Source organism: Stigmatopora nigra, chromosome 1 (assembly GCF_051989575.1).
Source record: "Stigmatopora nigra isolate UIUO_SnigA chromosome 1, RoL_Snig_1.1, whole genome shotgun sequence".
Lineage (NCBI taxonomy): Eukaryota > Metazoa > Chordata > Actinopteri > Syngnathiformes > Syngnathidae > Stigmatopora > Stigmatopora nigra.
Genome location: NC_135508.1, coordinates 25,429,693 through 25,444,896, shown reverse-complemented (window position 1 = coordinate 25,444,896; position 15,204 = coordinate 25,429,693). Strand labels below are relative to the sequence as shown.

Below are 15,204 nucleotides of genomic sequence, written 5' to 3'. Positions count from 1 at the left end.
AACAATCTGTTTATGACCTCAAACCGAACAATAGGAAGAATGATTTAACAAAGAAATGATTTACTACTCATATATGTATATAATAGTAATACAGAATAAATCCAACAATATGTAAATTCTCTAATTCGTTCCACGGTCCTCACAAAACTACCAACTAAACCCTTTAAGATTGGTCAGTGTCACAATTTAGTATGAATGATGTGGGGAAATTACAAAGATATAATTTATTAATGTCTTAAAATGAATAGCAAGCATATGAAAATGTGCCCTGCGCCGCTGAAATGGGAGACGTAATACCCGTGTTTATCCGCCAGAAAGCCGCCCACTTTGTATTACATTTTAGACTTTAATGTGTGCCCTATGTGTGTGTGTGTGTGAAAATATGTGCTGCATTGCATTTGTACAATTTTTAATCACTTAATAACCAGAATTGCAATCATTAATAAGAGAGAATCTTGAAACATGGATAGTGGTTGTTGTGAGACAGCCAATTGAATTGAATACTTTTATTGTCATTATAGGAGATAGAATGAGAGTGATGAAATGAGAGCCCAGTAGAAAGTAGCGAGGTCTCTAAATTGAGAATCAATGCATCCACGACAATATTTTCAAATAAAATAACGGATAAGGAAATGCATTTTCTTTTTGGGGGATTTCGTGACTCGGATCCTATTCGTATCTTGAGTCGCTCATTTGTATAATACAAAATTCATAACCTGAAACTTTTGTACCTCTAGTCATTTGTAAGTAGAGGTATAACTACTTTTGCAATCTCACATCGTATCTCAATTCAACATATCAGACTAAATACCAGGGAAAATGTCGCATCTTCTCATCTCATTGTTAGGGTTATTAGTCTTACATTATTATATATTTGCTCGCAATGGAGAACGCTTTGATTTACTTAGTTTATTAAAATTTAAAAAGTCATTTTTAGTACATCTGCTTGAAACCGTGCTAAACAAAGGGAAGGTCGGTCCTCTCTCCAGCTGGACTTTTCAAAATTGTTTTGAGAAACATCGACAACGACTTCTGAAAGTGTGGTTCACAACGATCCCTTGGGAAGATCCGGCAGACCTTCAATTTTTTTGAGAACTGAGATTCATGTTGAAAATCCGATGTAATAAACAGCATGAGAGATGCCTCGTAGGGCAGAATGATCTTGCACGAAGGCGCATGTGGATGGATTTTCTCTCAAGACACCGTTTATGAGTCAGATATCTGTTTTGTTTATGCGTTCATTTGGGAATGCCTATTGGTGAACCTAGCACTCATTTTCTGAACCGTCTTTGCCTCACTAGGGTTGCAGGGGGTGCTGGACCCTATCCCAGCTGACTTCAGGCCAAAGGCAGGGGACACCCTAAATTGGTGGCCAACCAATCGCAGGACACTGGGAGACAATTCACGCTCACACTCACACCTCGGGGCAATTTAGTGTCCAATCAGCCTACCATGCATGTCTTTGAAATGTGGAAGGAAACCGGAGTACCTGGAGAAAAGCCATGCAGCCCCAGAAAGAACATGCAACCTCCTCACTGGTGGATCGACCTAGATTTGAACCCAGGTCCTCCACTGTGAGGCTGGCGCGCAAACCACTAAGCCCATAGTGCCCATAACATTGCGTCTTCTAGCTCCAAAATTATGGTAGTTCACATGGCAACCATTCATTCTTTTTCAATACTGTTTATCCTGACAAGGCTTGCGGGTGTGCTGGAGGCTATCCCAGGCAACTATATGCACTAAATGACATTGTGAATTGGTGACCAGCCAGTCATCGGGGACACATGACAAACTATTTATTTGAATTACAAGCAAGACGACTTTATATTAAAAATGTATTGAATAAGTCCTCTCGCTATGTGTAATTTTTGCACAAGCAGGAATAATAACTGGTTTAACAGTCAAGATTTCCAAGTTCCATGTCGACGTTTTTAATTAGTGTTGTAATTTCTCATCTGCCAAGGTGCCTTCTTTTTCTCTGCCATTAACCCTTTATCTATGACAATCCCTTCTGCTGTACTATAAGACCATGGGTGGGCAAACTGTTCGGCGGCCACATTGACTTTTAAAATTTGACAGACGATACATATTGATGATAGGTTCATTAATATTTTTTTTAATAAAAAAAAAGAAATGATTTACTACACATTTATATATAATAGTTATACAGAACAACCCCAACACATATATAAAACTGCATTCCTTAACTGTACATATGAAACAGAAACAGAAAAAAAGCATACAAGTATGAACATACCTTTTAATGAGAACAGTGTTGATCACCCATTTTAGCCAGTGCACTGAAGTATGGTGGTAATTCTGTTGTGGCGATTCTCAGATCTGAAGTGTTCATCACTCATCTGGGATATGTGGAGTGCTTTATAGGTGTTCAACACACTAAAAGTCTGTTAGTACACATATGTAGAGCCAAATAACACTTAATGAAGCATAAAACTCATCCAGTTTTAGTGAGTTCAACTTGTCCTTTAACACTATATCACATTGGAGATCAATGAGTTCCAACTGCAACACAGTTTCCAGGTCTTTTAGGACATGACACATGAAGTGCCCTCTCAATTTTTCCAAAAATCACAAAACCAACCGCAGAATTCCTCCTGCACGTCATCCACTGATTTCGTATATTTTTTCACGTTGCGGGCCTCTTTTTATGCAGCCGGTGTGGGGAAATGAGCAAATGACATGTCTGATAGTTGCTTCGAAAACAAAACCAGCTAGGCTCCCTGGCGGCTTGAGTGTTTGCGCATCGGCCTCACAGCTCTAGGGTCCTGGGTTCTAATCCAGGTCGGTCTACCTGTGTGGAGTTTGTATATTCTCCCTGGGCCTGCATGGGTTTTCTCTGATTTCCTCTCACATTCCAAAAACATGCATGGTAGGTTGATTGGACACTCTTAATTGCCCTTATGTATGAGTGCCAGAGTCAATGTTTGTCTGTCTCCTTGTGCCCTGCGATCCCCGAAGTCAGCTGGGATAGGCTCCAGCACTCCCCGTAATCTAAGTCAGGATGAACCATTTCAGTACTGTCTCATTCAATTCAGGAAATATGCCAGTATTTTCAAGTAGGTCCAAAAACAAAATAATCTCCTGTTTGAGCTCCCACACATGTTGACATACTTTTCCCAAATTTAACCAGCTGACATTAAAATGGTAAAGTAAGTGAGTCTATGTTATCCGCGTCAGTTTCTTCAAGAAAATTCATAAACTGACAATGGTGAAGTCCCCTCGCTCGAATAAAGTTAACACATTTCACAACGGTGGCTACACTACGTTGTCAAGCTGCAACATGGATTTACACAGCACTTCCTTTTGAGTTATGCAATGTAGGAAAATTACCTCCTGCTAAGAGTTTTCTTCATTCACCTTGTCCTGAATTCTTTTGATCATCCCAACATTTATTCCCTGTCTTACTGATGTTGCATTTTTTTAAAACCACAAATGTTTCTTGGCATACACTCTTGGACCAGGTTTAAGCAAAAAAGTATTTAGGCATCCATTTTTTTGTTAAACACTCACTTACTGTCGACTTTTTTTTGACATTGCTGCAGATGGATTCTGATCTGACCAGTAGAAGAAGAGCGGTAATTGGAAATGGGTCTCTTAATTCACTGCGCCTTCGTTCCACCTGGTGTTGAAATGCCGCCATTACAATTAAAAATGAAATGAATGCAATCATTTAAATCAAACCATCCTGTACCAATCTTCTGCGGGGCAGATTAAAACGAACAACGGGTCGGATCTGGCCCGCAGGCCTTAGTTTGCCCACTGTCCTGTGCTTTTAGTTATCATCCTTCCTTTTCTGCCTTCTGCACTGTGAATTTTAATGGTGGTTGGGTTCTTTCAATTTTTTTATATTGTCTAACCTCTTGCCAATAATTTGTCCCATGTTGTGTCTTAACTAATGTATTTTTATCGGATTTCTGTCCATGACAGTGTCGTTGCTTTTAAACACATTTGTCTGTTATCTGACAGAACAATGACAATGAAACACCGCTGCATTGTGCTGCCCAGTATGGACACTCACAAGTAGTGCAGTTGCTGCTGGAAGAGCTGACGGACCCTACAATGAGGAACAACAAATTTGAGACGCCCTTGGATCTGGCCGCACTATATGGCCGGCTAGAGGTAGTAAAGCTTTTGCTCAGTGCACACCCCAACCTGCTCAGCTGCAATACTAAGAAGCACACACCGCTGCACCTGGCCTCTCGTAATGGACATCTGTCTGTGGTGGAAGTGCTCCTTGATGCCGGCATGGACATTACCTATGAGGTGTATTTTTATATACATTACTTTATGGAATCCTGAGTTTTAATTTTAAGGTTGGATGTCTAAACCATATATTTAGATAAAATGGATATTGCTGGATTTCATCCCAGCTGACTTCGGGGGACACCATGAATTGGTAGCCAGCCAATCGCAAGGCACGGGGAGACAAACAACCATTTATGCTCACACTCACACCTAAGGGCAATTTAGAGTATGTTAGTATGTGTAATTTTTTATTTTATAATTTAAGAATTTTTTTGAGAACATGGGTGTGCTTAGCAGGTATCTTTTTGACCCTCTTTAAAACAGTTGCTGTTAGAGGAGTAGAATGTGGCCTACCATTAGTGTCATTACTCTCAGCTTTTCATTGTAATAAACAGATTCTGAAATTTGTTTCTAAAATGGAGTTTGAAACTATAATGCTTGAACAAATTGGCTTGTAAGTTGTGAAATTGAATTCAATTTTTTCAGTCATTTTACCTTAAAATCAGTGAAAAGGATGTGCTGGTCCAAGTCTTATGTCTATCAGGCCAGTACAATGTAAAATCTGAAAAGTGGAGTCTGAGTTGTATGGTGCAACAAAAAGATTTTTGACACTCAGTGCAAGAGTCTCATCATTTGAGTATGACACAATCTTTTTCATCCGAATCGTGGTCATGAATAGCAATACAGTGGTACCTCGATATACAAGTGGCCTGACATACGAGAAGGTCGAGATACGAGTAAAATTTCAGGCAAATATTTATACAAGACAAATTTTGATATATGAGCAGACAGCAGACGCGAGATCCTGCCCATAACAACATCATGGGCACTCTGTCTCTCCCCGCAACTCCCTCGTGTGATGTCTCTGGTCACAACTTCCTCTTTGTAATGTCTCTGCGAGCACTGGGCGGAGTGTTTCATTTTTTCAGTGTTTTTTTTCTCACGTTATTCATTGCGAGTGGCGAGGCGATCGTTAATACGAGTTATATATACTACTCGTTGACAAGTGGTCATGCGTAATCCTATTGTGAGGACATTTAAGTGCATAATTTTCGGAAAATTTTGAAAGGAATACAAAAGCAAACTACCATCGATAGGTTGCATCTGAAACTCAGGGTGGAGGCGGGGCAAACTGAGCCAACCCGGGAGAAAAAAGGTATAAAAATGTTAAACAAAATTAGAATTAAGTTTAGTGTTAGGTTAGATTACATTTATTTTTGAGTGTGTCTGAATCGTAATCCAAGTTAATTCACATTTGTTTGTTATATTAAGATTCATCGGTGCAAAAAGTCTCTAAAGCTCGCCCCCCATCCGCCCTCTCTTTAGCCTCCGTGAAATCCTTCAAATTCTAGTTCTGTCAAACACATTTTAGTACACTATTAAACCACTAGTTATTTGATACTTTGTTAATAGATGGCAAATTAGAACAAATCAAACATTTTTTCCAATCCAATATCATGTTTTTTAAGAGGATTGGAACATTTTTTTAAAATTTTTTTAGTTCATTTCAATGGGAAACGTCCGTTTGAGTTACGAGAATATCGACATACCAGCTCAGTCCCGGAACGAATTAAGCTCGTATCTCGAGGTACCACTGTAGTTGAGGAATTAATCGATAGAAATGTAAAGATTTATTAATAGGTGCATGTCACAGTTTTCCATCATTCTTTTATTCCTCTTTTATTTCCCTTTCTTGAATGATCAGACTGAGAAAGGTAGTGCACTCCACGAAGCTGCCCTGTTTGGAAAGATAGATGTGGTACAGAAACTTCTCACAGCAGGTTAGATGTGAATTTTAATCCTTCTTATTGACTGGACAAATTGTTGAATTTGGAAGAAAAAAAAATGGTGGTGAAACTCCTATATTTGATAAATTTTAGGCATCGATGTTAACATTTTGGACCAGAAGGGCTTGACGGCGCTAGACAAGGTCAAAGACATGCCTTCTCAGAAGAGCAAAGCTATAGCAGCGCTCATCCAAGGTCGGCGTATTCGCACACAAATATAGCAGTGATTTTATAACTGTGATTGAATCTCTTATTTGCCTTCTGTAGGGCTTATGAGCGGAAAACCACCAGATATCGATCTCCCGCCTCCACCAATACCTCAAGCCTTGGATAGTCCCAGTCCTAAAAACAAAGGTAACATTTGAGAGATTATTTTATCAGGTCATTCAATAATTTGAAAAGATGGGTTACTTCTTTATCCATGCCTTTGTGTATACATTCTAAACTTATTTCTAGGCGAGCTTAAGAAAGTGAACGACTTGATCTCAGGGCTAGCCCCACTGCCAGAGGAGGAAAGCCCCTATGAATCTCTGTTTGAAGCTACCTCGTGCCATTCTTTGGATAGCGTCACAAGCGGCAAATCCTCGGACAGGGATTCTGGAAGGCCAGACAGTGAAGCAGGAAAGGTTGGGAGTATGCATGCATTTTAAAAAATGATGCGCGCGATAACGTCTTACATCCACAAGAGGGTGATCGTGCTATTCTGAGGTACTGTGGAGGATTTGCTGTATTTAACTTGGTAACAATCTCTATTGCAGAAAGATCGCTACTTGGTCCACTCATCACACACTGGTCCTGCTCTTGAGGAAGCAGTGAGCTCAGAAGTGAGATTTTTTAAAAAGAAAATATCATTTTGTTAAATGTACTGTAAGTCTCAACTTTGCAAAATTAGGATTATGGTTTTTATTAGAATCAATAAGGTTTTTATAAATGAACAACAACAAAAAAAGATCCAAAATGAGCACCAAAGCAAAATATATTTAAAAAACTGATGAAGACTATATATATATATATATATATATATATATATATATATATATATATATATATATATATATATATATATATATATATATATATATATATATATATATATATATATATATATATATATATATATATATATATATATATATATATATATATATATATATATATATATATATATATATATATATATATATATATATATATATATATATATATATATATATATATATATATATATATATATATATATATATATATATATATATATATATATATATATATATATATATATACGTGCGTGCGTACGTACGTGCGTACGTACGTATGTACGTATGTAAGTACGCATGCATAGTAAAAAAAACAATGACACCTTTTTTTATTAGACAAATGTGGCCACATTATATATAGCCACATTTGTCTAATAAAAAAGGTGTCATTGTTTTTTTTTACTATCTTGTAGAGGTTACTCTCTGCGTCAGAGCCAATTACAACAATAGTTACTGTTTTCCATTTTTTACAGCTTGTTGTTCAGTAAGTTTTGTCAAGTTAAGTTGAAAAGATTTTTTTCTCACATTTGTATCTGCAGGGTCTGTTTACGAATATCAGTATTGATGAGCGAAGACAAACTGCTGAGGAGGATCATACTTATGAGTTGTTGCTGACTGCTCAAACTAAAGTCCCACCACCAAACCAAGAGTCCCAGCTTCATACAGGTAGATTTCTGCTACTCTATAACGTGACAGAAATCAACATTGGGGGTAAAGTCATGATTTAGCACCATTAAATTTATTCAGGGTAGACTACATATTTAACAAACTCTTAGGTAACTGGTTAGAATTATGCATAATCAATCACTCACTTAATACGACACGTGGATTGTTCCATAACTCCGCGGCAACAACATATATTCAAACAGGGCAAGGTCAAATTGAATACTTTTTTTTAATTGGAGGAACTTTAAAAAAATACTTATTAGCTGCTGATTGGACAATTAATCCTTTCGTCATACAGTCAAATCTCATTACAGTGTTCCCTCGCTACTTCGCGGTTCAGCTATCGCGGACTCAGAGCTTCGCAGATTTCTTTTTGTAAAAATAAAAATAATACAAATATTACATTGAAACAACACATTTTACAGTTTTCTTTGTTATAACATGAATTTCACTCTCTCTGCCCGTATTCTATATGGTGTACTGTATACAGGGGGGTAAAAAATAAAAATAAAAATTTTAAAATATATATATATATTTTTTGGAATTCAATTCAAATTAAGCATTTTTGAAGGGGAATCCCTACTTCGTGGAAATTCACTTATCGCGGGTGGTCCTGGCCCCCTTAACCGCGATAACCGAGGGAACACTGACCTATGCCACCCGTAAGGATCAAGCACAAGTGTCATAGTGGCGAGAATGGCAAGGTAAGGGTTTTTAAAAAGGTTCTATAGTAAAAAAAAAAAAAAAGGGGATTTATTTTCTCATGTTATCCATCAGCTCAGTCCAAAGTTCAAAAACATTGTTGCTGGTGCATCTGTTATGACCGTGCCGCGTCGTGGCGCAATCGGGAATGGATTTGGACCCAGTCACGGGTAAGCAGGATTAGGAGAGGCAGTTTAGCTTAGAAGCAACAACTTCAATAACTTAGAAGTCATATTACAAAACAACAAGGACTTGTGAAACGGAAAACCGCAAAGAGGAGAACGAGTGTTATCGAAGAAAAAGGTAGCGTGGCTGCATGGCTATTGTATCCACGCAGTGACATCCAGGAATATGGAGGACATGTAGGAATTGCAAGATTTTGCAGGAGACGATTCGACAATGATAATAGAACGAATTGGTGTTTAAATACAAACTCAGAAAGTAATCAACAGATTGATTCCAGCTGCTCTGCCTTTAAGGCAGTGCTTCTCAATTATTTTCTGTTAGGCCCCCCCTAGCAAGAAGAAAACTATTCGCGCCCCCCCCCACTTCCCACCGTGACTATAAATAAAATCATTTTATAAAAGTGTTATAGGTACAACATGTGAAATGTTGCACTCTCACAAACATGACAGAAGTAACAATGAGAGCGCCACTGCCAGCTACTGTTGTGGATGCGCAATTACACTTTATACTAGTACGGCCAAATAAAATCCTGTTCCCCAGGGTTACACGCGCCCCCCCAGGTATCGCATCGCGCCCCCCCAGGGGGGCGCGCCCCACTATTTGAGAAGCACTGCTTTAAGGCAAGCCTGCAGGGACAAACGGCCGTTCCTGACAGCATCTTCTTTTGGCGGATCTTGAGCATCTCAATGTCTAACTAAGTCCAGGATGTGCATCAGCTCGGCCTGTTCCATCGCCTTGACCTTGATGACATCGCCGCTGACAGGCACACTCTGTCCTCTTGCTTACTTCAGCCACAAGAGCGCCCCCTCATTGAGCTTTGAGTCTTGGAGCCTGCGTCAGCTTCATGCGCTTTGACGGAACTCCAGCTTTGATTGATTTGTTGGTTCTCTTAACTTCGACGCACCATTTCTTGCTTATCCCCCTGGCTAGCTTGGACTGATTCGACTCCTTCGAAGCATCGATTATCTCCTTCTCCTGCAGTGTAAAGTCGGTTCTCTTGTGTTTCTGAGCTGACATTGCGGGCTAAATTTTAAAAACAAATGAATTTGAAATTACAACACACACACAAAAAGGTGACTTAGTAACGAGATTAGAGAGTGGCATAGTAAATTTATTTTGTTTTGAATTTTGTCGGGACCGAGCAAAAGTAGCATAATAGCGAGAGTGGCATAGTAAGAAGGTGGCATAGTAACAAGATTTAACTGTACTTCCCAAATATTCTTTCCAGTAAAAAAAAGTATTCAGTATTTAAGCAGTTCTCTGGTTACATCTGCAGCTCATGCCTCGTTCCCCTGATTTGCTTGCCATCAGCAGGCGATCGATCTACATATCCACAGTATAACATATTGGTCCACAGAAGAGCAAAAACCTTCTTTCTTGTCAAAAAATGATTGCTGTAATGCGGTTAGATGCTTCAGGTTGGGCAGACATTACTGTATGATGAGTTAGACAGGACCGCATTTCTTGTAAGGCTACATAATCACATTTGCCTTCAATGAAAAAGGCGAAGCCAACGCAAGTTTCTGTTGCATATTCAGCAATCAATTTGAAGCTTTTCCACACCTCATCTTCTTGCGTGTTTTTCTTTTCAGTTCTCCTTTCTTTAGTTTATCCTTAACTGCTCCCTCCTCCATATTGGAGATACCAGGTCAAAATAAATGCGGAATGGTGTAGGGGAAGATTATTAAGACGGCGGCGTTCATATGACGTGCGCAGAGTATGCTCTGCGGCTCCAATTGCAATTACATTACAGCGCCTTCTCTGTTTTATCCAAATTATTTTTTAAGTATTCCTTAGTTGAGTATTCATACATCGTTTTAGTATACATTTTTCTAAACATATATTTATTTTTTAAAACGTGAGCGAGAGAGACCACACACTGTTTTTGCATACTTTTTTTTTTCATTGAGAGACAGACCCAGCCACCCCGACCCAACCCGAAACTGAAGTAATGATTGACATTTTAAGCCAGACCCGACCCGAATTTCGAAAGATCTCACCTATAGCAGTGATGATAACAACGGCTATCTCTCTGGGCAGAATGAAGGGTCTGCATCTCAACAACGTGAATTCTATGTCTGGGGAACAGTGTTTTACTAGAACAGTGCTATTTTTAAACCATCCTTGATTCACATGAAAGCAAAGCCCACCACCTCTTTTTTTCTTTTCTCGCACGTCCTGTCTGATCTAAGTAACGTGCGGCTGCACCGTGGCGTTGGGTATTTGTAGGTATAGCCACGTCTCCGTGATTATTAAATCGGATCAAATCAAAAGCCTTTATCGTCATTATACTCAGCTGCGTATAACGAAATTGGTGGTGCTACTCCACAAAGTGCGTTTTCCCAGTAAAAAAAACATAAATAAGTAATATGAAAATATAAAAAGACGAATCCTGGCAAGGTAAATTCTAGAATATTGCACAATTTAAGATATTGCACATTGCACAAAGTTATTGCACAGAAGGGATTGTGTGTCGTGATAACGCAAGTTCAGAGTCCTGATGGCTGTGGAAAAAAAACTGTCCCCAAGTCTATTTGTCCGTGCTTTATGAGACCTGTAGTGTCTGCCAGAGGGCAGCAGCTGGAACAGGTTGTGACCAGGGTGGTCTGGGTCCCTAACAATAATCCTGGTTCTGCTGAGGTAGCGAGGGCTGGCAATGTGATCCAGTGAGGGCCGAGAACAGCCGATGATCTTCTGGGCAGTGTTGATCACCCCCAGCATGGCCTTGCCGTGCTTCCAGCGTACCACACTGTAATGCAGTATGTCAGGATGCTCTCCACAGTGGCTCTTTAGAAGGTTACCAGAAACTTAGTGTCAAAGATGTTCCTCCTGAATACTCTCAGGAAATGGAGTCGTGTCTGGACGGACGGTTAGCAAAGAGCATTCGCGAATGTAGCGATTAGCAGCAAGCTCTAATTCCAAATCATCCGTTTTGTTTACATTGGATCTGACGTTGGAAAGGTATATGCTGGGCAGTGGAGGTCTGATTGGTTGTTTCCTGAGCTTACACTATAGACCCGCTCGGCAGCCCCCCATCTGTTTTCTTTCCTTACTATTTCGGTGACTAGACCTAATAACAAGCCATTGGGACACCTGTGTCGCGATCTCCGGTGTGCTATGTTCACGTTGAATGTCACTAGAAACCTCAATTCGCTGCTGGTAATTAATGTTTGATAAGTCTGAACAGTTATAGCTGAATTTAAAGTCCGGTTTGACGAAAAACTTATGACAACACAAACAAAACACATGAAAAGAGCGCACAAGTAGCAAGAGCCTCTGACCGCTGCTCATCCAGCCGCCACCCATTTTAACGCCAAAGAAGACTTCTGACATTTTTCTTCTCCTGTGCAAGTTTCAGAGTGTATTTTGACATTTTTATGAACCTTTTTTAATTTATATGTCTAAGATAAAAAAAAATACGAAACAACTGAAGCCACAAAAGTTGAAGCAGTTAAGTAGTGAAGGATCACAGTACTCGTTAATTTATCCCATGCTTTTTGTCTCCTCAGACAAAAATGCACGTATCCAGCTATCCAACAGTGTCTTACCTCAAGTATGTATCGCTTTTTAAAATTTTTATTGGTTGTCCGTATTTTTGAATGACCAATTCTTCACAAACGGTTCTTCCAAAGAGCCTGTCTTGAGTCTGGCCACATAATGGCTGATGGATCATGGGATTAGAGGTAAGATCGGGCCTAAGAAAAATCCATCTTGATCCGACTCAGCCCGGCCCACGGGTATTAAAGCCCAACCCGGCCCGAGGCTGACAAATTAACTTGGTTTGCATGCCCGAGCCCAAAGCAAACCCAGATGTGGACTGTAATGTTAGCGTCGCAACATCACTGTGAGTTGTGACAAGATGCTGATTTAATCACGGTGTTTCTTGCAAATGATGGCCCCCGCTACTACCTATGACACTGATAGGGCATTACACAGTCATGCATACATTTGCCTATAAGTTTCAACACTTTTCTTTATGAAAATGTAATAGCCTGCAATTTTTTAGTTCATTTTAGTCCATCGTGTTTTGGGCAGAAAAAAAATTGCAAGATTTCTTAAGGTTAAAATAATCTATGTCTTTTTATGAACACAATAAATGAATTTGCACAACTAAATAACGCTGGAACACAGAATAAAAGGCCAGACATAGAGAGCGAAAGAGAGAACTTGATGCGCATTTGCTTAATTATGCGGAGAAATATCGCAGCCAACTGGGCTTTAAATAGAATAATGCAAATAAAATAAATGGGAAAAGATATATGAACTTGTTATTACATTAAAACAAAATTTAAAATAACAGCTTTTTAAATGCCTCATCAGCGTCAAGGTGCCAGTCCTTTTGCTCTCGTATTAAAGCAAAGCGCCACATTGACTACATTCTGGGAAAGCAACGCAAGTTTGTGTAGCATTTTCAACAATCAATTTGAAGCTTTTCCACACCTCACTCTTACCGGTGCCTGTTTGTCTTTTCAGTCCTCTTGTCTTAAGTTCATCCTTAACTTCTTGCTCCCCCAAATTGGGGATACCGGGCCAAAATAGATGCAGACTTGCAGAGGGGAAGATTATTAAGATATTCATGTGCGCAGAGCATGCTCTGGCTCTGCGGCTCCGGTTTAGTAGTTAAATAGCAATTACATACAACCCTTTTTTTTAATCCAAATTATTTATTTTATAACAAGGGCAGCTTTGTGGAGTGCACTACCTTTCTCAGTCTGATCATTCAAGAAAGGGAAATAAAAGGAATAAAAGAATGATGGAAAACTGTGACATTCATCTATTAATAAATCTTTACATTTCTATCGATTAATTCCTCAACTACAGTGGTACCTCGAGATACGAGCTTAATTCGTTCCGGGACTGAGCTCGTTCAGTGGTACCTCGAGATACGAGCTTAATTCGTTCCGGGAATTAGCTCGTGTGTCAAAATTCTCGTTACTCGAACGAACGTTTCCCATTGAAATGTGCTAAAAACAAATTAATTCGTTCCAACCCTCTGAAAAATTCTCAGAAACAGGATATTGGATTGGAAAAACTGTTTTGTTTCTTCTAGTTTGCCATCTATTACCAAAGTAACACATAACTAGTGGTTTAATAGTAATCAAATGTGTTTAATAATATATTAAAGTCGGACGGATTTTGCAGAGGGGAGACAGACGGACAGAGAGAATGGGTGGGGTGACTTTCCACGGCAACGTACTTGTAACACAACAAATACATTTATATTAACTTGGATTAATATATACAGACACACTTAAAAGTAAATGTAATCTAACCTTACACTAAACTTAATTCTAATTTTGTTTTACATTTTTATACATTACTTCTCCCGGATTGGCTCTATTTGCCCTGCCTCCACCCTGACTTTCAGATGCAACCTATCCAGGATTGTTTGCTTTTATATTCGCTTCAAAATATTCCAAAATGATGCACACAATTGTCCTCACAATAGGATAACGCACGGCCCCTTACCAACGAGAAGTAGTATACATGCCATTCTCACTGACTAACAGGAAAAAACATGCAAAAAATGCAACGCTCTGCCCAGTGCTTGTAGAGACATTACACGAGGGAGTTGCGACCAGAAAGACAGTGCCAATGATGTTCTTATGAGCAGCCTCTCGCGTCCGCTGGATGCTCATAAATCAAAATTTGTGTCTTATCTCAAGACAAATATTTGCCTGAAATTGTATATCAAATTGCTCATATATCGGGGCACTCGTATGACGAGATACCACTGTACTTAGTTCAGTAGCCACATATTGTTTTAGTATACATTTTTATAAACATATTTATATTTAAAAAGTCAGGAAAAGAGACCACACATCGTTTTGGTATACATTTATATAAGTCAACGAGAGAAGCCCAGCCCGAGCCGACATTTTAGGCCTGACCGGACCCGAATTTCGCGTCCAGTCAGTTCAGGCCCGGGCTCGGGCTTAAGATCTTACCTCTAATCATCATGTCAATTACTTGTCGTATGAGGCTAGCCTGATGCACCATTAGCGGGGCAACTAGATCGATTGTGAACATGAACGTATTCAAAGTGATTTTTGTGAATTTGGAAAAAAAATATTTTTTCATTTTTTCCATCATTACAGTGCAAACCCAACTCTCTAAATCATCCTGATACACAAAATTTGACAAAAGAAACACTGCATCCTTCAGGATGGGTGGGCCTTCACCAAGGAGGTAATGTCTTCGTTGTGGTTTATACACTCAATGTATATTTACAGTGAATAATTTACCGTACGTAGTGTCACTCTGGAATCCTATCATTTAACATTGTGTGTTTTGTGAAATGATGAGAGCACATGTCATTACCGATGATCAAACTAGTCAAGATCCAGGTAATATGGGAGTCTTGAACAATAAAATGGTAATGTTAACATGTACTGATGCTTGTACCATATCTTTGAATTTATTTGGGCAGAGTAGTCTGGGCTCTTACCTCCCTTCCGCTATTGATATTAAATAGGTTGCCGTTTTTTTTTTTTCAAAAACTGATTCAGTACCATTTTTGATCAATAATTTGCCATCATTTCTTTTTTATTTCCTTTAGT

The 15,204-nt window shown here is 39.1% G+C and overlaps 1 protein-coding gene across 10 annotated transcripts in view; it reads left to right on the top strand.

The window, feature by feature from the left end:
- Nucleotides 1-15,204, top strand: part of anks1aa (ankyrin repeat and sterile alpha motif domain containing 1Aa) — a 91,180-nt gene that overhangs the window by 37,049 nt on the left and 38,927 nt on the right. For 9 of the 10 annotated variants that reach the window (XM_077741521.1, XM_077741144.1, XM_077741069.1 and 6 more), the window contains 9 exons: nt 3,988-4,284; nt 5,972-6,047; nt 6,147-6,248; nt 6,321-6,407; nt 6,510-6,679; nt 6,812-6,877; nt 7,630-7,756; nt 12,154-12,197; nt 14,743-14,833. In XM_077741521.1, coding sequence (XP_077597647.1) covers nt 3,988-4,284; nt 5,972-6,047; nt 6,147-6,248; nt 6,321-6,407; nt 6,510-6,679; nt 6,812-6,877; nt 7,630-7,756; nt 12,154-12,197; nt 14,743-14,833 — 1,060 coding nt within the window. The remainder of the gene's footprint in view (nt 1-3,987; nt 4,285-5,971; nt 6,048-6,146; nt 6,249-6,320; nt 6,408-6,509; nt 6,680-6,811; nt 6,878-7,629; nt 7,757-12,153; nt 12,198-14,742; nt 14,834-15,204) is intronic. The other variant, XM_077741223.1, reaches the window with a different exon arrangement.